We start from the raw sequence: 27,763 nt of genomic DNA, 5'->3' as shown, positions 1-27,763 counted from the left end.
GGTCATGAGATTGTGTGTGATCTTGCTTTTGCCTCCTGATCTTGCTCTCATATAAAAGAAAATGGAAATGATCTCTAATAAATCATAATAACAAATGAAGAGTGCCTATGCTATGAACTGAGATAAAGTTAAAATACCAAAAGTGTGCATGCAGGCAGATTCTGTGATAAAGTAACTCTCGGTTAATCAAGGGATTGAGTTCATTTAGTTCAAATCTACATCAAAATAGTAATATCAGATCCTGCCATTAATGGGAAAATCACTCTCATACTATCAATTCTGTTCTCCACAGAGGAGGAGGATAAATGGAATTGAACTCTGAATGAATTCTCTTATGAGCTTTTGTTACCCTTGTTCCCCTGAAATTAGCAGAATGTCAGCTCTATCAAATAACTTTGCAATTCTTTAATTTATTAGAACTAATAAAAACACAGCGTGATCAGAATAATATGCTCTTTCATTGAGTTGCTCACTCTAGTGAGTTTCTCAAAAAGTGATTTATATTATCGTCCCTCTTTCTCACTTGGTGGCAAAAGGTACACAGTTTTTTTTTGTGCTCTATGTAACATGCATATAAAATATAAAATGTGTGAGATAATTTGATAATATTAAGTGATATCTATATCAGTTCATCTTCAACAGTCTCTTCTTTTTTTTTCTTTTTTAGTGATTTTATTTTTTCCATTATAGTTGGTTTACAGTGTCTGTCAGTTTTCTTTTTTTTTTTTAATTTTTTTATCACATCTGTAGTTGTATAATGATCATAACATCTACTGTACAGCAAAGTGACCCAGTCACACACACACACACACACACACACACACACACACACACACACACACACATATATATACATCCTTTTTCTCACATTATCCTCCATCATGCTCCATCACAAGTGACTAGATATAGTTCCCAGTGCTATATAGCAGATCTCATTGCTTATTCATTACAAATGCAGTAGTTTGCAGTCTGTTCTTAACAAGGCAGCTAGTGACGTAAGGTAGAGAATGTTTTGTGTCTACCTGTAATGCTGTTCTAGCTTCCCATCTCAAAGAAGGAGCCTAAATCCTCATGGACAATGTCCTGCATATGTGCCACATCCTTGCTATTTCTTGCCTCATCTTCTGTCACTAACCACATGGAGTCTATACAATTCTTCCAACAAACCAGTCAGATTTTGGTGGGGGAGTTTTCCATTGGCTGTTTAGTTTCCTTGATCTTGATATATCCAAATAAATGACTTATTGCCTCACATCCTTCCCCCTGCCCAGGGATTATTATCTACATTTTTATTTTTTAATTTATTTTACTTTTTAAAAAATCGAAGTGTAGTTTTACAATGTTGTGTTAGTTTCAGGTGAATAGCAAAGTGATTCATTTTATATATGTATATATATATCTGTATATCTATATATCTATACTTTTTCATATTCTTTTCCTCTATAGGTTGTTATAAAATATTGAGACTAGTTCCTTGCACTATATAGTAGGTCCTTGTTGGTTATCTTTTTCTTTTTTTTTTTTTCTTTTTGGAGCCATACCAGCAACATATGGAAGTTCCCCGGCTATGGGTTGAATCTGAGCTGCAGCTGCCAGCCTACACCATAGCCACAGCAAAATGGGATACAAGCCACATCTGAGAACTATACCACAGCTCACAGCAACACCAGATCTTCAGTGCACTGAGTGGGGCTGGGAATCAAACTTGCATCCTCATGGATGCTAGTCAGATTCTTAACCCACTGAGCCACAACTGGAACTCCAGTTACCTATTTTATATATACTAAGTAGTGTGTATATGTTAATCTCACACTCCTAATTTATCTCTCCCTCCCCTTGCCTTTCCCCTTTGGTAACCATACGTTTGGTTTCTATATCTGTGAGTCGATTTCTGTTTGTGAATAAATTCATTGTATATATTTTTTTAAAGATTCCACATGTAAGCAGTGTATGATATTTATCTTTCTGTGTCTGGCCTATTTCATTTTAGTATGATAATCTCTGGATTCTTCCATGTTGTTGTAAATTGCTTTATCTCATTCTTTTTTATGGCTGAGTAATATTCCATTGTATATATGTACCACATATTCTTTATCCATTCCTCTATCAGTGGACATTTAAATTGCTTCTATTTCTTGGCTATTGTAATTATGCTGCAAATAAATATTGGGATGTGTGTACCTTTTCGAATTATGGTTTTCTCTGAATGTATGCCCAGGGATTGCTGGATCATATGGTAGCTCTATTTTTAGTCTTTTGAGGAACCTCCATTCTGATCTCCATAATGGCTGTACCAATATACATTCCCACCATGAGTGTGGGAGGGTTCCTTTTCCTCCATTCCTTCCCCAGCATTTATTATTTGTACACATTTTGATGATGGCATTCTGACCTTGAGGTGAGGTGTTACCTCATTGTAGTTTTGATTTGATTTCTCTAATAATTAGAAATGTTGAACATTTTTTTTCATGTGCCTTTTGGCCACCTGTATATGTTCTTTGGACCTCATGTCCTTTTGGTCTTTCTTCCTATGTTAACTTTTGGACATCTTCTCAGAGCATCCTATTTGAAATTGCAGGTCCAGTTGTCTATTGCATTTCATTTACTCTTCTCTGCTTTATTTTTCTCCCAAACACCCATCAACTTTTTATTCACTGTGTTATGTTCTGTCCATTAACCAATCTAGTAGTTTATCATAAGAATGACCATGATCATGGAGAAGTTATTCTCTGAAGTATCCATTGGTGAATTTCTAATGTGTTCAAAATACCTTTTGTGTAATAAACATCTGATAAATGAATAAATAACTTTCTCTAAGGTACTTTATGGTTTGTTTTTAAAACTAAAAAACTAAAACCATTTAGCTCTTGGCTTTCTGAGGTTTGCCATGTAACATGTTCCTAGTACTGAAATACAAATCTGGACTACATGACTTTGTCATGGTCTTCCAACTTTTTGCAAATATCTTTTGCTGCATTTCTAGTCTAATTAGACAGAAATGAGTTTGAAATCTTAATTTACCATATAATAGCTATGACATTTTGGATAAATTTCTTAACACCCCTCAATTTCATTCTCTTTATTTATAAAATGTATGTGAATGTAGAACCTATCTCACTAGGTTGTAGTGAGATTTAAAGGAGAACATACAAGTGTGGAGTCACTCGTGAATAATAAGTACTCTTTTCTTTTAGCTGCTGTTATCCTCATCATATGTTTATTTTGAATGTTCTTCTCATCTCTTATGATCTAGTTCAGGACCCACTTTATTCCTTTAAGAGCCATTTTCTACTTTACATTTAGAATTTCCTCTCTCACTCTTCTGTGATCCTCTAGCATGTTTTCCATGTGTGTACTTTTGCCCCCATCACTGTCTTAAGAGTGACTTTCTTAGGGTATGGACACCTTCATGATTCCAGATCCAACATGTGTCCTTCATCTCTCGTGTAGTGTGCTCTTGACCTGAGGTTAACACCTCACCCTGTCAGCTTCATCTACTTCTCCTTATCTCTCCTCTGAGTCTCTTATACTTCTTTTCTGAATTCTCTGGTCCTTTTCCCATTTCATCTAACACTTAAATAAGCATCTTAGATCCTGCCCTCTGCTCTCTTTGCTTTTCATCCCTTCCTCTTTCTCGATGATTTTATCACCACAGTTATTTTTTTAATAACTCTTTTAGATCTCCCCAAATTTTTATGCTTTGACTTTTAAATACACACAATTTAATGTTATAAAGTAGCAAAAGGCATCAGTTAGGAGCGTAGCATAAAAACCAATACTGAGGCATGAACATCTCAGGTATGACCAGACATATGACCTTCAGGTCTCTTGATGAGACATGGTTCTGGAGTATTTTATTTTCTGTTCATGGGAACTGTTTTCAAAAGTGCAATTCAAATTACTGAAAAACTGATTAGGATGAATGTCTCATATTAGTGCACATGTTGGAGCTAGAAAATTAGCTAAAAACTTCCTACCTCCAGCTCTCTGAGTAGATATATCCAACTGGGAATCTCAGCCTTAGGAATCTCCTGAAATTAAAACCATCCAGTTGTATACAATGGTAGCCTGATGGCTATTATAGAAAGTGTGCTCAAGGACAAAAAAGTATCCCAAATTCATTTTAATTATCTGAGATATTATAAAATAGCAGGTTAGCTTTCTGTTTGTAAATCATGTCATGAAATAGGAAAGCTAGAGGAGATTAAAATCTTACTCTACATTAGTTTAGTCTGATTATTTTTTAATATGGTATCTGAAACTTACTACACTTAGGAGATGAGGGTTTGGATAATAGGAGCAGGAGCAGAGAGAGAGATTAATTTTGGAGTTTCAGGTCAATGACATAAGTATTGTGTCCAATGAACAACTATAGAGTAGCCAAGTAATTACATGACAATTATCTTATTTGACTTTAGCGTAGTGATTACAGTTCACAAAGTATGTTTAGATACATTTATCTAACACATTTGTACCTCATGACAGCTTAGAAGAACTGAAACTTATATAGAATAATAGGTTACTTAGTGGAGAATTCCTACACCTTAGGTTTTCTATCTCCACATTTCCAAATATTATTTTGTTTTGACCATCCTGTGTTGCTTCTAGATATAGGACTCCTCATCAATTTTTTTCAGAGAACTGATATATATAAGAGTGGTAAAAGGCAAATGAGTGCAAAGGGAAGGTTTTAACTGGTAGACTTTAGCCTGCACAGCATTTTTGCTCAGGACTAGTCCTGTCCCTGACTTTCTTTGCAGGAACTAAATGCTAACCATTTTTTATTTTCAGAAATTCAGGGCCCAAATGGTTAAGGTAATCCTCTGTCTTTCCTCTAAGAACCTGGGATGTGAACTGCCTTCTCTGGCTCTTAACTCTCTGGCCACTGACTTCACTTGAAAAGTCTTTTCTTCATTTTCTATCCTATGGTTGATAGGGAGCTCGTGCTCTAATGCCCAGGTAAGCCCTTGAAAACTTCTCTGGGATACTCAGAATCAATTGTGTGAGTTTTATTAAAAACTTAATTTGCATTGTGGCTCCTGGCACAGAGGAGGGTGTTGTTTTGGTCCTATATTTATTTGGTTCTTTATACTACTTGTCTGGTGTTTAAAATTTTTTTTTGTTCTTTTCCCTCTTTGCTTATATTTTTATTTTGTATTGGATTTTATGTTTCATTAAACATCCTTATCTTCCATAGCAGACTTGGCTCTTTTGAAAGGATAAATGCATTTGTTTTATTTCCTCTAACTTTGGGTCAAGTTTCCTATCCTGCAACTCAGCTATATCCATTATTAATGCTATTTTTCTTTCTTTACCAAGAATGCCAATTTTGTATCCAAGCTGACGTATTATGTTTATTTAAGGAATAAGATAGGGAACAAAGTAATTTTTCCCCTTTAGTAAAGAGCTAATATTAACCTGTGTATTAGCAGCATCACCACTACCAAATCATTTGACTTCTTTTATTTGTCCAAATTCTATTTGCTAGAAAAATCTAATGTGTGTGTGTGTGTACTATATCACATACTGATTTACACTATTGACCATCATTAACTTTCATTTATATATTAGTCACAATTTAATATAAATTTATACATATTTAAGAGTTCTCATAGTTCTTTATGCTAAACTGAGATTGGACTAGTCTCTTGTCAATGTTTTGTTCACTGGTTTCAAATGTGTTTCTTCCATAGGAAGCTATGTGGCACCACTGAGGTCTTATGGGCAAGTAGAGTCTTTCTGTCGTATTTTATCCATGTTTAGCCTTTTTTGCTTTTCTCGTTCTTAGCCTCTTATTTCTTGTGGATTCTTATAATCTCCTTTGGAAGTCTCTGTGATTCTGACTTTTGGCCTTAGTAATTATCTCTCTTGCCAGATAAAGACTACTTTTCCCCCCAACTTTAACCACCTCAAAATTCATGTATGGATAAATTTTATTCCTAACCATGGGTCTTGATCCTTTGTTAGTTATGTCCCAGTTCTGAATCCTGCCTTCAGGTATTCCTTTGTCTTATGACACCTTAGTCAATATCCACATAATTCTTCCATTCTGCCTGAAGTGCTGATCACAGACCTGGGCCCTCTGGCATCTCCCAACAAAGCAATAGACATCATTACTGAAGGGCAGAGGAGTTGCCTGAAAAATGTATCCCAATGATTTGATTTGAATGTTCCCTATACCCACCCTCCAAATCAATGGCTTGGGCTGAAGCATGAACCCAAACACCTAATGAATTTCTGAAAGGCCATTGATTTATTTTTAGAAGCCCCTGAATGAATTTTATTTGCCCTAATGTAGAAACAGAGAACAAAAACTGCAAACAATCAATACTAAGAAATGCAGCAAGATGTCATTCTTAATGGGTTTCTTATGGAATAAATATGGAAACACCTTTGCCGTTAATATTCTGGCACTAGAGAAAGAACAAGAATTTGTAAAATGGCATATGAAAAATTAAAGTCAAGGCAAGGGATCAGTCCTTTAAGAGTATTTTTAGGAGAGTTATTATTGAAAAATGACTTAGTTGGCAAATATTATAGGAAAAGTCCCTTTTATTTTTGTTACTTTTGAATAAACTAATCTATAGCCCATTTTTTTTTTCCTGTGTTTCTTTTCTCTTACCCCCGGTACCCCGACTCTACCCCCCTGGAGTATCAGCACAAACTTTACTGTCTCATCAGGGAGGTTAATTCCTGGAGATGGAGATTAAAGAGTCAGCTGACTAGTATTACACCCAAGGATCTGAGATCTAGTTTTTGTTTGGATCCCATGTCCAGTCTAATTTTCCCTTGTACTTTGTAACTAACCTTTACCTGGTTCAGTGATTAATCTTGAACATGCAATTAATTAACCACTCGTAAGTTTAAAGGATTAGGCCAAGTGGCTCTTGAATATAAGTATCATATTTGTGGTACTTTAATTATTTCTCATAATTTATCTTTTGTTAAATGAAAACCCGTCAGGTTTGACATGCCTGGAGAGCTTTTGTTTCATATGTGTTAAATGAATGGCATTGGGAAGCCAGAGTTAAAGTAGAATAAAGTATGGGTATTTGTTTTAGAATAGTATTGTTGGGAAAGAATAAAAATCTCAGTTGGGGTGAAGCTGGACCAGTCCACCGTAATTGTATATATTTTTGTATTTGCCATTTGTTGATTACCTATTGTGTTTCAGGCCTGGTGCTTTTATGTTTTGAGTGTGCTGTCCTTTTCCACAGAGCAGCTTGTGACCTCTTAGTATAAAACTAAATGAGATTATGTCACTTCCAAACTTAAAATACTCTAATGGCTTGAAATGTACTTTGGGTTATATTAATGTAACCCCTCCAGCTTTATTTTGACTAATGATAACATGGTGTATCTTTTTGTCCTTTCTGTTTTAACCTACTGTTTCTACAGGCAATGCATTTGTTGAGTATTGCTTTTTTTGTTTTGTTTATAAGTCCACTGTGATGATTTCTGCTTTTTAACCAGAGTGGTCATTAATATCGTGAGGTTTAACTCTACCATCTTGCTAATTATTTTCTGTTTATCTCATCTATTCTTTGATAACTCTTTTGCTCTTGGATCAAGTATATCCATGACTTTATCTTTCTGTTGGCTTATTACTTTTTCTTTTATGTATGGTTGCTTTAGGGGTTTATAGTGTATATTTCTAACTACTTTCAAATGATACAGTATGAAGCCTCACAACAACGCAGTCCCATTTTGGGCTTCCTGGTATTGTTGTCACACATGGCGTATGTTTAAAACTCTTAACATCTTGTTATTTTCATTTTCAACAATCAGTTGTCCTTTATATCTGCACACTCCAGTGTTCTTCACCCTGTTGTATAAATCTTGGCTTCCATCTGGATTCATCTTTCTTTTGCCTGTGATGTTTCTTCCAGCGCTAATGAATTCTTGCAGTTTTTAACATTCATTTTGAAAAGTATTTTTAAGGGTATGGGATTCCAGGTTGATAGCTTTTTCCTTCAACACTTTACAAACATGTTACTGTACTGTCTTCTCGTTTGAATTATTTGAGCAAGAAATCTGCCCTCACTCTTACCTTTGTTCCTCCATATGTTTCTTTTTTCCTCTAGTTGTTTTTGAAGATTTTCTTTATCACTGATTTTGAATCATTTGATTGTGATATACCTTCAATGTCGATTTTTCACATTTTTGTCTTTAGGTTTCTTTGAGTTTCTTGGATCTGTGAGTTTATAGTTCTCACTATGGAATTTCTTTTAGCCATTACATTTTTCAAATATTTTTCTGTTCTTCAGTTCTCTTCTTTTTTCAGAGACTTAGACATGTATTATTTTATTGTTATACATAAGACCTCTTAAAGTTCTTCCGTAGCTCACTGGTGCCCTTTTTATTTTCTCTACTCTCTTTTTTTTTTTTTTTTTCATTTTGGATAATGTCTATGCTATGTATTCCAGTTCATTAATCTTTTCTTTTTTGGTGTCTGATCTTTTCCTATTCAGTCATCTCATATAGCAAAACTGTTCTAGAAATTCAGTTTGGTAATTTAAAAAAAATATTTCATGCCTCTGCTTAAAATTTTTAATCTTTCCTCAACTTTCTCAAACATATGAAATATAGTTATAATAACTTTAATAAACTTTTCTGTTTAGTATTTTTGTCATCTGTGCATTTCTCAATGTCTTCATTAAATGTTCTCCTCATTGTTTGTATTTTCCTGATTCTTTGGATACCAAACAACAATCTTACCATGCTATATTCTGGATTCTTTTGCATTCCTATAAGTATTTTTGAACTTTCTTTTGGCAGGCAGTTAATTTATTTGGAAACGGTTTGATACTTTTATGGCTTGTATTTAAGCTTTGTTACATGGAGTCTGAGGCTTATTTTTCCCCCTGCCAATAAGGCAATACCTTTCTGAATACCATACTCAATGTCTCATAAATTATGAGGTTTTTCCACTATGACCTCTGAGAACAGGTACTATTCACAGTTTTGCCTTAGAATCAGGCACTGTTACCTCCAGTGCTTTTGACTGATCTTTCCCCAGCCTTCAGCAGTTTTCTCCCATGAATATACTGATCATTAATTACTACAGTTAAAAGGATGAGGGGAGGAATTCCCATTGTAGCTCAGTGGTAACAAACTCAACTAGTATCCATGAGGTTGCGGGTTTGATCCCGGGCCCTGCTCAGTGGTTAAGGATCTGGCATTGCAGTGAGCTGCAGTGTAGGTCACAGGCACAGCTTGGTTCCTGCATTGCTGTGACTGTGGCATAGGCCAGCAGTTGCAGCTCCAGTTTGATGCCTGGCCTGGGAACTTCCACATGCCACAGTTGCAGCCCTAAAAAGAAAAAAAAAGTGAGGAGGGAGCTCTTGAGATTTCCAGAACTTTCTGTCTGTGCTCCTCTTTCCTTTCTGGTACTCTGTCCTGAGAACTCTAGTGCCTTGGCATTCCCAGACTCTCACTTCCCTCTCCTCAAGTCATGGACACCTCCTAGATTCCTTCTCTCTGTGCTGCAGTTTGGAAACTCTTTCCAGACAGTAAGCTGGGATGGTCACAGGGCATACCTGATTCCCCTTTCTCAGAAACCACCGTCCCATGCTGTGGATGTCAGTATCTAAAACTGTTGCCTTATTCAAGGTGGGTGGGGTAATTGGTCCAGTCCCTGTTTTTCATCTTTGGTTAGAAGGGAATTTCCCTCTGGACCTTTGAATGGTTTCTAATTTCATTATAATTTGTAAGATGATCTAGGATCTGTGTCTTCAATCTCATATTTTACCACTCCCTTTCTTGTCCACTATGTTTTAAGCCATATTCTTTTTCTGTTCCCACTCAGATTGCCTTCACTCTTGCTGTTCCCTCTGCCTCAGCCCAGGTGTCACTTCCTTGTGGTAGGACCTGTTATAATGATGTACCCCACTCTTCTCTATCTACGAAACTCTACTTATTCCTAAGCTGTTATCCTTATCCAAAATGATCTTGTCTATTTGTTGTATTGTGTCTGTCTTTTTCTTCTCTTTTCTCTGTCTGCTTTACTTCCCTTTCTCTGTTGCTCCATTTGGACCAGGTCCTTGTTATCTTATTTTCATTGTGCATCTCCAAGGCCTAAAACCGTGTTTGGCACATAATAAGTATTCAATAAATAATTTGACACAGAAATGAATGAGGAATTATATCTGATTCTCACATAACTCCAGAAATAGGCATTACCATTTCATAGCTGAGGCAACTTTTTCACTTAATTAGTAAGTAGTACAGCTCAGCTGTGGACCATAGTTTTATGATACTAAAGACAACCTCCATGTTTTATGCTGGCAGTCACTCATGTGATTTTGTTTACTGTAGCTGCCCATCGTACTTGATGTTGCTTTTAACACTGGTTTCTGTATGCTTCATCACTGGAGAAAATTTACTTTTAATATTTAAAGATTAATTTGAGTTAATAATAAATAAAAATTTGTATGTTTATTATAGGAGCTTAAATTATTGAGTTGTTGAACTTGAAGTTATGTTTTTGGAAATTTTTTCAGGTTCTACATTTTCTCCTTTGGGATTTTAAATCTTCTAAATAAACAACTAAAGAGTGGGGCATTTGAGTCCATAATAGAATTATGGTTGTTTTTTGTTGTTTTCGGGTTGAGAGACATGATGCTTTCTAGTTAGACCATCTATGTAGTATTGAAATTTTATGGCACAATCTGCTTAATGTGTTTCATTTGCAAAAACAAAACATCATTATAGTCACATACTAATTACTAGCCATGCATCATTCATTTGAAATAAAGCCTAAAGCATTTTGTAGTTATAAGCAAAAAGGTCTCTTATGATTCATCACTTGGCAGACAACATTGTTGTAAGGTTGCTTTTCAGATCCAAGTATCATCTAGTGCCTAGGAAGCATTTTCTGTGTTCTGAAAATCTTATTGTATAGATCTAGTTATTTTCTTCTAAGACTGTTTTGGAAATATAATGGGAAAAGGGAGATTGGAATTATGGAACTAAGTTGCTATAGAGTCAGGCCATTTTATCGCACTGGTGGTTTAAAGTATAATTGAGATTATAGGCTGGTTTACTTTATATCTCATTCTTGAAGCCACCTGGAAAGGTCTGTAAAGTGCATTTTTTTAAAAGTTGAGTAAATACTATAATGAGTTTTCTACTTAATAGCTATCCCCATTAACACGAAGGTGAAAATTCGATGAAAGTAGATTGTATACGTACTATTTACATACTCAAAATACAAAGTATCTTCCTGTAATTTGCTTATTAATTATATAGGAAAAGTGTAACTTTTCATTGGAAAAGCTGGACATGACCTTAGCTAAATATGTATGTATAATATATATGTATATATATATGTATGTATAATATGTATGTGTATATATATATGTGTGTATGTATATATATGTATTTCACATATATGAAAAGAAGAGGGAGCATATAATGAAGCAAATGGTACAAAATGGAAAGAAATATTTGGTTAATCTGGGTAAAGAGTTTTTGTATTCTTAAAACTGAAATTGTAATAAAGCATTCTAAAAATTCCACTGAGAGTAATAAAGCTACAAAATGCTTAGGAATAAATTAAAATTTTTTTAATTTAAATTTTTAAATAAATTTTAAAAACCAGGAACAATAATAAAATGGACAAAATACACAAGTCATCTGTTTTAAGACAGTAGATAACCACAGAAAAAAAAAGCTATAAGCCTTAAGAAACCAGAAACTTCCTGAGCTTTTGAATGCCCATCTTTTGGCCTGATAAAAGTTTTCCAACAATAGCATAGAAAGCTGGAGTCTGAGCAGAAGGTATTGGTTTTCTATGAAATGAGGAAGTAGGGATCAAAATTCATAGCAGCTGAAACAGGGAAGGCCAATGTAGGGGAATGAATTATTATGCAGAAAGGAACTCTAGTTTTCATTGTAGGGATCCCCTTTAGAGTGTACTTAGAGGATGGGCTGTCCATATGCTGAGCAAGGTTTGCCAGATATCACCTGCTGCAAGGTAGATCAGAACAGAGATACTCGAGGATCTCCATTCCTAGGAGACATTGGGGTTCTGGCCCTGCTAGAACAAAGGTTCTTTTTTTTTTTTTTTTTTTTAAATGGTCACTCTTGTGGCATATGGAAGTTCCCAGGCTAGGTGTTGAATCAGAGCTGCAGCTATCAGCTGCCACCACAGCCACAGCAACTTGGGATCCAAGCAACAATCTGTGATGTACACAGCAGCTTGAGGTAACGCCAGATCCTTAACCTACCGAGCAACTCCAGGGATCAAACCCACATCCTTGTGAATACTATTCAAGTTCATAACCCATTGAGCCACAATGGGAACACCATAAAATAAAGCTTCTTAATGCTCCGTTAACTTACCTGGCATTCACTCAACTAGCTGGAAAGGTTGTACCTTAGGAAAGATCAGCATCCTGATGGCTCACATACAAAACCTACAATCAAGTCTTACAGAATCCTCTGGGAAGCATGAGTCCTACTAAGTTAGAGGGGTAGGAAAACACCTCCCACTTTCCAGAGTCACACTAACAGAGTGTAAACTCAAGTCCATTAAGCCTTAAATAAGCCTATCAAGAAATTTAAGGTGATTACCCAATGATTGATTTGCCTACTATAAAAAGGAACATTCTTCAAAGGAATATTGCAACTCAAGATTTACCATGACATTTCACTATTTAATTAAGAAGTAAAGATTAATAAAATGGAATGTTATTGTCAAAGAATAGTCAAATGAACAACATGGCCCAGATTTTAGATTTCAAATGCAAAGTCTTTATAAAGTGGATATTAAAAATATGTTCAAAGAACTTAAGGAAATTATCTTTAAGGAATCAAAGGAAAATAGGATTGTAATTAAGGAATATTTGCAAGGAAATGAAAACTATAAAAATTTGCCATATGGGAATTCTCTAACTGAAGAGTTCAATAACTGAATTGAAATATTCAGTATATGGGTTCATAGCATATTGGAGATAGTCAAACAGTCTAAAACACCTGTAACTGGAGTCCCAAAAGGAGAAGAGAGTGAGATTGTGGCTGACAAAATAATTGAAATAATAATGGGCAAGAAATTCCAAATTGAGTGAAAAACATAAACTTGTGGTTCAAGAACTCAGCAAATCCCAACCAGGATAAATACAAAGACAGTTTGGTACATTCTAGTCAAACTGCTGAAAGCCAAAGATTAAGAGAAAATCCTGAAAGCAATTTGAGGGGGGTGGGGAGATACATAAAGAAAAAAAGAGATTTAGCTAACTTTGTAGAAATAATGAAAAGCAAAAGACAACAGAAATGTGTATTTAAAGTGCTGAAATAAAAAAAAAAACTCTGTAAACTCACAATCCTCTATTTAGAGACACCCTTCCCCAAGTAGGGAAAAATAAATAGATTTTCAGTTATGTGAAAACTGAGAGAGTTTGTGGACATCAAACCTGCCATACAAGAAATGCTAAAGTTATCCTTCAGGCCAAATGGAAATGATACTAAATGAAGACTTATATCCACAAATGGATAGGACGAGCATGTGAAATAGTAAATGAATTATGTTTTCTTTCTTCTCATAATTTACTTAAAAGAAAACTAATAATTAAAAAATAACATTGCAGGATGGAGTTTTTATGTACAGGGAAGTAGTTGCACAAATGATTGGGTAGGACAAATGGAATTGTGCTGCTATAACCTTATAACACGTGAAATGAATCAGAAGGTGTGACATATGAGTGAAATGCTGGAAGAAGGAGGCTGGAAATGAAAACTATGAACAGGTGCAATGTTGTCTTAATTATAACTCTAAATAGACTACATAGAGAGGCGTATTATTAGTCCTAGAGCAACTAGAAAAATAGTCAAAACTTAATTTAAGAAGCCAGTAGAAGAGATAAAATGGAATAGTAAAAATTGCTTGATTAACACAAAAGCCGGAAGGGGATAAAGGAGAGTTTAAAAGCACAAAAGACAAATGGAAAACAGAAAACAATAAGAAATATAGCATAGCTATGTATAGTTCAGAGAATGTATATCTCAAGACAATCATATTACAAGAAATAGTGACATTACACAAGGATACAAGGAGTAATTTACAAGAAACAATCATCTTAAATGTGTATGCACCTAATAAAGAACATTAAAATTCATGAAGCACAACCTGCAGAATTAAATGGAGGAATAGATAACTTCCCATTCATAATGAGTCCTCTCAGTAAATTCTAAAAAATGTGGATCAAAAAAGAAATAAGTAAATATTTAGAAAATCAAGCTGGTACTATCAACCAGGTTGTTCTAGTTGGTATTTGGAGACCATTTCCCACGTAACTGCAGAATATACATTTTTTTCAAATACACACAGAACATTCACCAAGGTAGACCATATGGGAACATAAAACAAGTCTCAGTAATTTTCAAAAGACTGAAATCTTCTCAAGTATGGTTTCTGTCTAAATTGGAATCAAATTAGACAACCACAATAATAGAACATCTTTCACTGAAAATTGAATAACATAGTTTTAAATTATTTGTGGGTCAAAGAAGAAATTATTTTGAACCTGACGAAAATGATAGAAAAGAAAAACAAATTCTCAAATTTTCAATATCAGGAATCAAAGAAGGGAATCTACAATAGAAACTTAGAAAGCCATATCATACATAAGCATATGTAAAAATTGTCAATAAAATATTTTTATGTCAAATAGTATAATGCATAAACAGAAGAGTATGCTGTTACCAAGTGGTGCAGGGCTTGCTTAACATTTTAAAATTAATTAAAATAGTTGACCATATTACCTGAAAATGGGGGGGATCATATAATTAACTAGATACGAAATAAAGAGTATTTGACAGAATTCTGTGTATGATAAATAAAAACTCATAGCAAGTAGAAATAGAAGGAAATGTTCTTAACCTGACGAAGGACATCTGTGGAGAATATGGAGCTGTCCTCATACTTAATTGGGAAAGACAAAATGCTTTGTCATTTGATTGGAAACCAGGCAAGGATATCTATTCTTATCATTTTTCTGCCTTATAATGGGTGTTCTAACTTGTGTAATAAGAAAAGAAAATGAGATAAAAGGCCTATATGTTGAAAATGTTGTAAGTGACCTGTTTTCTATGTGAATACATAAGAAAGCTATAGTAAACTTTGCTAAAAGGTCATAGAATAGTCACTTTATTAAAATCAGTTTTATTTTTCTCTATAAGCAGTGCTATGTTGGAAAACTGGATAAAAATAGTACTGATTACAATAGCATCAAAAAGTATAAAATACTTAAGGATGCCTTTCACTGAATGTGTACAAATTTTCTGTGCTACAGACCAGAAGATGTTGCTAAGAGAATTTAAAGAAGTTGTAAATAAATGGTAATATTTATCATGCTTCTATAGAAGCAGATTAATTTCAAACTTTCACTTTTCTCTCAAATGATCTACAGACTCCTAATACACATATGATAGTCATTCTCAATCAATCCCAGCAGGTCTTAACAATAGTAACTGACAAAATACTGTAAAAATTCATATGAAAATTAAAGGACCTGGAATAGACAAAATCAATTTTGAAAAAGAACAAACCTGGAGGATCTAGATTACTGATTTGAGAATAAGACAGTAAGGTTATGAGCAACACTTTTCACAGTAGTCATGACATGGAAGCCACCTAAATGACCATTCATAGATGAATGGATCAAGAAGTAATATATATATAGATACACACACACACACACATATATACACACACACACACACATACACATATATATATACACACACATATATACATATATATGCGCACACACACACACACACACACACCATGGAATACTATTCAGCCATAAAAAATGAAGTAATGCCATTCATAGCAACATGGATGCAACTAGAGATTCTCATACTAAGTGAAGTTAAGTCAGAAAGAGAAAGAAAAATACCATATGATATCACTTATATGTGGAATCTTAAAATATGGCACAAATGAACCTATCTACAAAACAGAAACATACTCACAGACATGGAGAACAGACTTGAGGTTGCCAAGGAGAGAGGAGATGGATTGAGAGTTTGGGGTTGGTAGATGCAAACTATTACTTACATTTATAACAGATAAGCAGTGAGGTCTACTGGACAAGGAACTATATGAAATCTCCTGGGATAGACCATAATGGAAAATAACATAAAAATAAGAATATGTATATGTCTGAGTCAGTTTGTTATACATCCAAAATTGGCACAACATTGTAAATCAACTATACTTTAAAAGATTTAAAAAAAAGAAAAAAAAATAAGTTTTAGGACATACAAATAGACTTTTCTCAAAAGTTCAGAAATAGATTCTCAAAGATACCATCAGTTAATTTTCAACTAAGATATTAAGGTCAGTGTGTGGGGAAGGGAACTTTTTTGTACCAAATAATTCTGTGAAACTCGGATATCCTGTGGACCAAAATGAATCTCAACTCCTGTATCACATCACACAGAATACTTAGTGAAGGGGGTGGAGTATATACCTAAACATGTAAAGATAAAATACAGAGCTTTCAGAATAGAGCATAAGCTTGGTTAATGGGGTAAGAAGTGGTCTAAACCACTTTGTGAAAAGTTTGACAATTTCTTATAAGGTTAAATATACATTTATTTATATTATACCTTTTGGATATTTAACAGAAATGAAAAGACTCATGCAGAAATATTCATAATACCCTGAATTAGCTTTCCTGGACTGCCATAACAAATGTCCATTGCCTTAGTGGCTTAAAACAAAGTAATTCATGCTCTCATATTTCTAGAGGCCAAAGTCCGCTGTCAAGATGTTGGCAGGGTTAGTCCCTCTTGGACCCTGAGGAAGAATTGTTCCAGGTCATTTTCCTAGGTAGTTGCTTACAAGCTTTGTTATGTCATGACTTGCAGGATTTCTCCAGTCTCTGCCTCCATTGTCATGTCTTTACTGTGATGTATATTTCCTATATGTGTCTTTCTCACTCCTTTCTCTTAAAATGACATGGCATTAGATTTAGGGATCACCCTAAATCCTGTGCAATCTCACCTGGAAATCTTTAACTTAATTATCTGTAAGGACCCTGTTTCTACATAAAGTCACATTCACAGCTACCTGTTTAGGGCTTATCCTTCTGGTGCCTCTCCAGTCCAACCCACCATATAGCTCAAAAATGCAGCTGGGAAAATAACTAAAAAGTCCATCAACAGGAGAGCTAAACAAATTTTGGTGTATTTTCCCAATGAAATATTGTTCATTAATAAAAAGGAACAGAGTACTCAATTACACTACATGTATACGAATCTCAAAGTCATTTTTTTGAGTGAAAGAAGCCAGACACAGAAAGTGTTTACCGAAAGTTTCATTAATATAAATTTCAAGAACAGGCAAAATTAAGTTACAGTGATAGGAATCAAAACATTGGTTTCCTTTGTTAGGGTGAGGATTGTCTGGAAGCAGACATGAATGAATTTAAGATACCAGAATGGTTCTGGGTTTTATGCCAGCTTTTTAATTCATCAGATATGAAACTTATGTGTTAGGAGTGTTTGCGAAGATTGCCAAATAAGAAGTCTCTCGCTCTGTAACTTTACTGCTTTCAGATCCTGAGTATCCGCAGAACTCCTTTGGACCTCCTGTGACTCCTTAGTGGTTCCGAACTGATAAACATTTGTAAATAAAGATAAATCTTATCTGATGTCTATGACCAATTGTCTATTTCTTGACTAGCTGGAGGAATATACATTTTATCCTTGTAATATATATATTTTTGTGTAATTCTTGGCTTTACCTTACTCCTATGGAATAATATAAAAAATACACCATATGTATTTTGCTGTTGTGGAGTTTTAAAAAATAATTTTAGCTTAAGAGTTTTATTATCATAAGGGCACATTTATTTTAAAAGCACTATTGATAGTCTGAGCACTACCCAGGCATAGGAACTTGAATAGATTTGTTTTTGATGCCTTTCCTTAAGTGAAATGAACATTTCTTTTTTTCTGAAAATTCTGGAGATCAGGAAAATATTGGCCAGCTCACAGTAAGGGAAGGTATTTTTTTCATATAGTTTAATTAGAAAAATCAAGTTGAAAACTTTTCTCTAAGTGTCTTAATTCTGTTATTAGATTCTGTGCCTCTATCAAATGTCACTTTCCTCCCTCATCCCTTTGTCACTTTCTCTGGACTTTTCTTTCACAAAGATATGTTTGTTTTTTCACATTCTCCTTATTTTTCACACCTCTCCTGCAAGGAGTGGAAACATGAGCTAAGATGGAAACATGCGTGGAGAGTGTAGTGTATGGGGACCATAGAAGTGGATTTAGGAAGTTCCCTAGTGGCTTAGTAGGTTAAGGGTCCCATGTTGTCACTTCTGTGGTGTAGGTCACTGCTGTGGCCTGGGTTTGATCCCTGGTCCAGGAAATTGTGTATGCTGCAGGCCAAAAAAAATTAAAAAAAAAATTAAAAGAAGAAAAGGAAAGAGACAGAAAAGAAAAGAAAAAGTGGATCTGGAAATATACAGGAAGTAATTGGATATACTAAGAAGAAAGGAAAGAAATATGAGGTAGGAGCAAGCAGAGTTCACAGCAAGGTCATCTCCATATTGTTTTATCTAATAACTGCTCTGGAGAAATGAACGCCTGTTTCTATTCATAGGAAAACTTAGTAGAGGTAGTTTGAGTATCAGATGGCTTTTAAATTGTGGTTGTTAATTTCCACATTGTGATGCTCTGAGTGGCATACACATTTAGTTGGCAGCAAGTTAGCCCTAGGCTCTTGTCTTACTGACCCTGTGACCTTGAAGGAGTCATTTAACCTTCCAGAAACACTGTCCCCCGATTCCTTATAATTATGTATTTACAAAGGATGTAAAGTAAAGGTTTAGAATACTAAGTCAATTAAGACTCAAGTCGGTAGCTTTTCAATTAGCAGGTTACTCATAGTGTTAGGCTGAAAGTTAAATGAATGATTAATTAGTTTTACAACAACTTTAGGAAAGAATAATAAAGATGAGGAGCATGTTCTATAATTTCTTTAGAGGTGTGCCTACACAAGGCTGCAGGCAAGAAGTAGGGGAAAACTCAACAAGTTTTGAAAAAATTGGCTCCTGAAAATCTCATGTTTATAAAAAAAACTGAATAAAGAGGACCAGATATGGTGTTAAGTGTAGTTGGTATAAAAATGTCAAATGGGTTCTGTTTTTTTTCCCGCATGCAATAATGGATAAAATTAAAATTATATGTGAAAAAACATATCCGTAATGAGATTATGGGAGATTACATCTCCCTGAAGACTTTTTCTACTTTTTAACCCCTTAAGACAGATGGAGGAATTAGATGATACAAGGGCAGCAACCACAACCCTCAATCAGCAGAGTTCCTGTTGTGGCTCAGTGGAAATGAATCCGACTGATCCATGAGGACGCAGGTTCGATCCCTGGCCTTGCTCAGTGGGTTAAGGATCCAGTGTTGCCGTGAGCAGTGGTCTAGCTCACAGATGTGGCTCAATCTGGTGTTGCTGTGGCTGTGGTATAGGCCTGTGGCTATAGCTCCAATTCAACCTCTAGCCTGAGAACCTCCATATGCTGTAAGTGTAGCCCTAAAAAAAAAAAAAGCACTGAATGGGGCACCCAGTCAATACTTGTTGGTTCTTTGATTTTCTAAAGGTCTTTTCATCTTACTTTGTACCTGCTCTAACAACCTATATATTGCCAACAAACAAAATTTTGAAATCAAAATTAGTGTTCTGGATATTGCCCATTGATCTTAACCAGTCACTGTTCTTAGGTTTTTTTCATTCTGGCATGTGACATTTGTGATGATGTGCTGGAGAGATTGCCAGAGTACTGCTCTTTGACTTCAAAAAATAGTAGTAAAATCAAAGTATTTTTACTTGTTGTTTTATGCCTTTAGAGAGATCTTCAGATTCTAAGTCATTATTGTCAGATATTGGTGCTTACATTGCTAAGACTGTGAGAATAAATGTAAGACATACATCTGTAAAAATGGAATTCTAATTTCTTCCAACATTGTAATTATTAACTACCTTACAGTTAAACTTTTGCAATAACCCTTCCTTCTTTTTTATGACTGTTACCATTGAGAATATTATTTAAGCATGGTAGTTCTTCATTTCTGGATTCTGTCTAGTCTTTGGCAAACAAGTCAGAGTTCTAGATTTTTGCACAAGCAAAAAGAATGTCAGTGTCCAGTATTGATCGAATATATGAGATGATGAAGAAACATTCTTTAGGGTTTTAAAAATACTTTTTATTATTTTTATTTTTTCCATTATAATTGGTTTACAGTATTCTGTCAATTTATACTGTACAGCAAAGTGACCCAGCCATACATAGATACATACATTCTTTTTCTCACGTTCCATCGCAAGTGACTGAATATAGTTCCCTGTGCTATACAGCAAGATCTCAGTGCTTATCCACTCCAAATGCAGTAGTTCACATCTATTAACCCGAGACTCCTAGTCCATCCCACTCCCTTCCCCTCCTCCTTGGCAACCACAAGTCTGTTCTCCAAGTCCATGAGTTTCTTTTCTGTGGAAAGGTTCATTTGTGCCATATATTAGATTCCAGATATAAGTGATATCATGTGATATTTGTCTTTCTCCTTCTGACTTGACTTCACATAGTATGAGAGTCTCTAGTTCCATTCATGTTGCTGCAAATGGCATTATTTTGTTCTTTTTTATGGCTGAGTAGTATTCCATTGTGTATATATACCACATCTTCTTAATCCATTCATCTGTTGATGGACATTTAGGTTGTTTCCATCTGTTGGCTATTGTGAATAGTGCTGCAATGAACATATAGATGCATGTATCTCTTTCAAGTACAGTTTTGTCCAGTTATATGCCCAAGAGTGGGATTGCTGGGTCATATTGTAGTTCTATATTTAGTTTTCTGAGGTACCTCTATACTGTTTTCCATAGCGGTTGTACCAATTGACATTCCCACCAACAGTTTAGGAGGGTTCCCTTTTCTCCACACCCTCTCCAGCATTTGTTATTTGTGGACTTGTTAGTGATGGCCATTCTGACAGGTGTCAGGTGGTAACCTCATAGTAGTTTTGATTTGCATTTCTCTAATAATCAGTGATGTTGAGCAGTTTTTTCATGTGCTTACTGGCCATCTGTATATCTTCTTTGGAGAATTGTCTGTTCAGGTCTTTTGCCCATTTTTCAATTGGGTTGTTGCTTTTTTTAGCTGTTGAGTTGTATAAGTTGTTTGTATATTTTAGAGATTAAGCCCTTGTCAGTTGCATCATTTGGAACTATTTTCTCTTTGTAGGCTCACTCTCTCTCTCTTTTTTTTTTTTTTTTTTAATGGTTTCCTTTGCTATGCAAAAGCTTTTCAGTTTGATTAGGTCCCACTGGTTTATTTTTGCTTTATTTCTGTTGTCTAAATATTTTCCCATTTTTTTACCTTTATTCTTTGATCCCATCTGAAGAAACAGACTTCGACCTGACCAAAAGAAAAAGAACTGTGGTATTATCATCATAGGTCACAAGATTTAGATCTTAGAACATTAGTTTTGCTGAGGGTTTTTTGTTGTTGTTGTCATCGTTTTTGTTTTTTTAATAGAAGGGTGCTGCCATTTGGCCTACATGACCAGGGTAGGCTGAATATTGGGGTAAAGACATGAGATAGCTCAGTGATCTCTCAAGTTCCTATCCAGTCCAGTAATTTTGTTCACTAAACTGCATTTTTTTTTTTTGGTTAGGTGTGTGGCATGTGGAAGTTCCCGGGCCAGAGATTCAACTGGAGCCACAGTAGCACCCAAGCCACAGTGGTGACAATGCCAGATCCTTAACCAGCTGCACCACAAGAGAACTCCCAGTATGCATTTATTTTTTATTAGCCAAAATACTAACTTTTCAAAATTTGGAAGGAAGAAAAATATGAAAAGGACATCTAATTTAAAAAGGTATTCAAAGATCTGTTTAGGTTACCTTTCCTTACTTTGCTTTGTCAGGGTTTTCCATAAATTCATACCGTTTTGTTCTGCATTACATCATAAACTTATTCTGTTTTTTTCAAAGTACCTGTCCCTAGTGCTAGGTAGACTCATTACTCATACAAATCTAGGTTATATTTTTCTAGGAAAATTAATTACTTTGTACTGGCTACATATGGTTAGCTTGTCAGCAGGAAAGCTTTAACATACTTTGGGGTGGTTTAATGTAGGTATTTAAGTAGTCTTTTTTGTGCATGATGTAGTATGTTAATATACATTAAAATTAATATTTTGCAGTATTATTTTTCATGGGTCCTGGAGAAATCTCGTTTGTTGCAAAGTACCAAATGCCTGACTTTGCAATCATGAATGAGGGTATAGGTTGAAAGCAGAGATTCTGGGGTCTCATCATGCACTTTTTTTTTTTTTTTTTAAATACTTTTTAGGGCTGTACTCGTGGCATATATATGGAACTTTTCAGGCTAGGGATCGAATCGGAGCTACACCTTCCGGCCTACGCCACAGCCACAGCAACATGGGATCCGAGCTCTGTCTGCAGTCTGCACCACAGCTCACAGCAACACTGAATCGGAGCTAGGCCGGGGATTGAACCCACAACCTTATAGTTCTTAGTCGGATTTGTTTCCTCTGCACCACAACGGGAACTCCTCATCATGCACCTTCTAAGTGGCCATAACCGTGTGGTCTCATGTGAGTGTTTCCTTATACACCTGTTATTCTGAAGGATTAACTAAATGTAGAAGAGCATTTTTCAGAATAGGTCCAATATAATTTGAATATCTGCCATGTTTAATGTTTAAGTAAGGATACAAATTCCTCGTGAGTTAGTCCACTGGGGAGCATTTTAAGACACCTGAAATTCATGACTTTATGAGAAGTAATCACTGCTTACCTCTGCTTTGTGTGCTAGATATACAGTGTTATAAAGCATGATTCATACCCACTAAGAATTGGTATTCTGACAGTGTCTTACTTTGTCTAAAATTTTTATATTCAGAAATTTATTCTGTAAAAGTATTATTAGTGATGTTTCTTTGTACCTTTAAAAAATGTGATTTTTGAATTTACAGTTTCTTTACTCTTTATTACGAAAAAAAATATTTTCTCTGGGCGGGAATTTCAAGACATTCCTTTAATTCAGGGAATTTTAAGACATTTCTTAAAACATTTTGTAGAGTAGACTGTTAAGTTTGTTTCTTTTTAAAAATTTATTTTTTAAATTTTATCTAGCTGTGATTGATTTACAACATGGTATTAGTTTCAGGTATACTGCTTCAGATTCTTTTCTATTTTATATAGGTTATCACAAAATATTGAATATGGTTTCTGTGCATAGAAGGGGTTTCTGAGCTTTTTGAATCTTGGTTGTGTTCACACAAATATTTAACATGTCAAGTGGCTGGGAAGAATACTGTATGTAAGTTAGATATTTGTGTTATTGGCTGGGAAATTTTTTAGTCATTTAAGAATTTAGTCCATCTGTAGATATTCTCTCAGAGGTATGTCCTAAAAGTTCTTTATTGCTCAGATTTTGTTATGTGAGTAATCTGGGTTATGTTGTTAGGTCATTAAAACAATGTCTATAGTATCCTATTGAACCCTAAGAAGTCCAGGCTTTTGTGTGGTATATTTCATTAGAACTATTACCTGTTTTAATACTATATGTTTGTTACTATTTTTTCCCTGATCTTGCCTCAAAGTGCTTTTGATGTTTATAATCATTGTTGAAGTTCACCAGTTTTACTGCTGCTGCCCCATCTAAGTCTCAAATTCCTAATACATTTGGTCAAGGAATTTCTATATAACTTAACATGCAGTAGGCCTCCAGCCTTTAGGCTCTTCACCTCACATGTGATGCTAGGATGTGGTTTGCGGATCAAGTTAAGGCAAGAACTTGCTAACCCCCTAGTCCTTTTGTTCGTTTTGACACTCTCAACCCCTTACACACCCAACAAGGCAACCCAGAGTCCAAAACAGAGTTAAATGTTGGCATGTGGTAAACCTGTGTCTTTGCACCACTTCTGTCTCCTGTTCTGCCCGTGTTTCCTAACTCTGACTCTGCTAATTTAGCATGTGTCAGGAGTCATTCCGCTGTCCTGTGTTTCTGAAGAAAGTCAATTTAGCACAAATTGGGACCTATTTACTCTCCCTCTATCTAACACACACTGTTAGTCAGCAGGGCTCCGGTGGACAGCAGTTGCTATTTGAAGAAAACAAACCCTCTTCAGACCTTTCTGAATATGTTTTAAACATAACCCAGCAAATTCCAGTACCAAACAAAAATTAAAGCAGTGCTATGAATGCTTTGTAATGTCACTGCTTCTGTATCCTGTTACCTTTTAAATTTTTAGTTGTTTTTTTTTTTACAAAAATATATGTACTTTATTACTTAAATGTTGTCATTGAACAAAAGCTTCCTTTTCATCGAGCATCTAAATTGTTAATTTCTTCTTTGATGGATGAGTCTGGATCCCTCACAGAAACATGCAGGGCTTTTCTCTCTTCCTGCTATCAGTTTTAGGGGACATATTGCTTCTTCAGTGCTGTCATACCAATAAATCGTCCCAGATTACTTGCAACCGCACAGCCCTAAAGTATAGCATGCATTTTAAAGGGAATCTGCTATTTTCTTTTCAATCAGATGAGCAATGTGAAGAGACTACGGCCACGGCTCAGTGCTATTCTCTTTAAGCTTCAGTTTGAAGAGCAGGTGAACAACATCAAACCTGACATCATGGCTGTCAGTACTGCCTGCGAAGAGATAAAGAAGAGCAGGAGCTTTAGCAAGTTGCTGGAACTTGTGCTGCTAATGGGAAACTACATGAATGCTGGCTCCCGGAATGCTCAAACCTTCGGATTTAACCTTAGCTCTCTCTGTAAAGTGAGTTTGTTGTTTTTTTCAAACACATGTTTGCCTGAACACTTATTCTTAAATGTCATCCTTGATTATATTATTTGAGGGTTTTTTTTTCTTTTTTTTTCTTTTTTTTTTTTTTTAAATTTTGATGTGCTTGTTGTCAAGAACTTGAACTGAACCATCAACCCAAACCCAGGGTGAACTGAGCTAACTTATTCACCCCCTGAACTAAATCCAAGTATTAATTTTCTCTGCTCTGCAAATTCAAATGAAAGGTTTTGTTGAATTACAAAATTATGTCATAAACCTATGCTTTCTCAGACTGATGAAATGGAACATCAAAATATTATTTAAACCTAATATTCTTTCAGTTTAAATACCTTCATATGACAGTATATATATTCGGAATTTCTTGGGATTACCACTAAAGTTTTTACCTTTAACTGTTTAAATATTTCTTTGCAGTTTTCTTTTTTTGAAAGCTCATTAAAGGGAGAGAAAAGTGAGACTGCTTTATATAAAGGGGAAATTATTATATTAGGAATAGACATATCTCAGATGTCACTAATAGTTTTGAAATGTTTCTATCTAAATATAATTTTAGAGAAGAAAATTGAGTAAGTTTAGAGATTTTATTTTCTTCCAGGTTCTTCCACAGGTTAAATTTTCCTACAGCAAACATATTCAGTGTTTTATATAACAGAAGTCTGTTTTAAAAAGTGGGCGATAGTAATCGTGCTTTATTGATCTCCTTACAACAAATTCTTCTGAGTTACACATCACAAGAAAAGCTTTCTCTTATTCTTGACCTGGTAACACCTACATTCCCTGATTAAGGAATTTGATTATTGTTATTGCCAGTTAGATTGGGAAGGTGAGAAACAAGTTCAGCTTTAGCCATGGGTTTGCTGAATAGTTAATCTCTTGGTACTTTCATGGCTTTCTTACACGATTTCCCTGGCTTGTGCCTTCCAGTGTATCAGTGCCTTGTGAGCTTTACCCCTCTCTCATCTCCATCTTTTTCTCCTTGTTTTCTTAGCCTGCTGTGTTCAGTTACGATCCCTAGCAAGGGCAATGCTATTTACCCTTGATGCTATGTATTATGAAATACATAAGTAAGGCTGTGTATTAACGACTTCACATTTATAGAATGTCTACTCCTGTGCCAAACACTTGACCCAATCATCTCATTTAATGCATGTTATTAATATTTACCTGGGATACATGGGACTCATATTTTCACATGTAAGCCATTAATTATGATTAAAGTGTTTAATGGAGCTATAGACAAAACGTTATGTCAGAGAGTTAAGAGAGGCCAGTTTGGCAAAGGGAGGGCTATAACGCATTCAGAGAGGAACAGGAATTTGAGCTGGATCTGGAAGTATGATCTCCTGAGAGGAAAAGGCATTCTAAGCAAGAGTCACCAGTTCAAATAAAGGGTTATAACATGGCACTTATGAGTACACTGGGTGCCTGACCTGTTAAAGCTGGAGCCTGGATGCGAGAGGAGTGCAGAAAATGGAAATGAGATAGTAATTGGTCTCGATGGTGAAGATTACAAATGTCATGCCTTGTGAAAGTTTTATGGTGACATGTTAGTTCTATAAGTCAAGTGATGTTATCATATATCTTCTAGGAAGATAATTCTAATGGCAGTGTGTAAGAAAGGTAAACTGGCTGGTATATGGCATGTGACCTGTGAGGGTGCCAGAGGAAATGGAGCTGAGTAGATAAATGGGGATGGTTAAGGAAAAGAGGGAGAGGTCAAAGATAATTCCTTGCCACTGACATGTTTGAAGTAGTTGCTCAAAAGAGAAATGAATTCATGCTGATTTCAGTGTTTCCTTCCCCTAGTTTACCTCAGTGTCTTAAAAGGTGTATGATTGAAGTTGACACATTCAACAATTTTAGCAAATATTTGTGGCCCCATTATGGTCACTGTGCTTTTGAGATGATGGAAATCCGAGCTAAGGTAGTGGCAAAGTGGTAGAAAGGGAGAGGTGACAGAGGGAAGTGTATATATTTAAGGAGCATCTAGGGCGTGGAGTTATGGACTTGGAGGCTGAAGGACAAGGAAGCAAGCAGGACTGCCAGGTTCAGCTCTCCCTGAGAAGGAAGGCAAAGGAAGAAAAACCGAGTTAGGAGAGAGGTGGGGGAGACGTTATGTCCACACATACAAATCTACAGGTGTTTGTTTCATAGTGCTAAGTGTCTGTTCCTCTTGAGATTTTGCATCTCAAAACTACGACTAAAGGTTTTTTTGTGGTCATCACAAAAGGTTGACCACATTGTCACCCCTTCCAACTTCCTTGAAAGACAGGTGTAGACAAGAGATTGAATCTGATTAGTGAGGTAGAATGGCCTAATGCAGTACTTGGTACATAGTAAATTCTCAAATAAATAGCTGTTGAATGAATGGCAGTGCATTAGACACAATGAAATACATATAATGTTGTGTAGAGACAATGTTATTATGTAGTTGAAAATAGATATCCTCTCATTGATAAACAATTGCTGATGCATAGTGATTGAAGATCTTTTACAAATACAATGCATGCTGCTATTATTTTACTATAGTCAAGCTACAAACCAGTTACTCTGTCTCCAGATAATAGAGTTGACTATATTTTCAGTTAACGATAGTAGAAATTTTGATTGTCTTTGTTAGGAGCTTTCTGTTGTACAAGAAACAAAATAAATACTACAACTTCATATTTTTTTATTAGCCTACATGTCAAGTTGAAAGCATATATTGAACAAGATGATATCTCATCATGTTTGTTATCAGAAGTAGCAGCTTGATCTTTGACAATTGTGATTGAATTTTCACACTGAGTATAAAGCATTTGGTTTGATGATAAGCCCTCCCACAAGGAATTCCATGTTGATTTGACAGTAGAAAGACAGGGTAATATTTTAATCTATTCAAACATGCTAGGTAAT

The 27,763-nt window shown here is 35.2% G+C and overlaps 1 protein-coding gene across 2 annotated transcripts in view; it reads left to right on the top strand.

Moving 5' to 3' along the window:
• The window catches only part of DIAPH3 (diaphanous related formin 3), a 503,501-nt gene that overhangs the window by 261,120 nt on the left and 214,618 nt on the right, over positions 1–27,763 (top strand). For both annotated transcript variants that reach the window (XM_047756273.1, XM_047756272.1), the window contains one exon: positions 24,602–24,841. In XM_047756273.1, the coding sequence (XP_047612229.1) occupies positions 24,602–24,841 (240 nt within the window). The remainder of the gene's footprint in view (positions 1–24,601; positions 24,842–27,763) is intronic.

The sequence above is a fragment of the Phacochoerus africanus genome, chromosome 13, assembly GCF_016906955.1.
Source record: "Phacochoerus africanus isolate WHEZ1 chromosome 13, ROS_Pafr_v1, whole genome shotgun sequence".
Taxonomy (NCBI): domain Eukaryota; kingdom Metazoa; phylum Chordata; class Mammalia; order Artiodactyla; family Suidae; genus Phacochoerus; species Phacochoerus africanus.
This window is presented reverse-complemented; position numbering and strand designations above follow the sequence as displayed.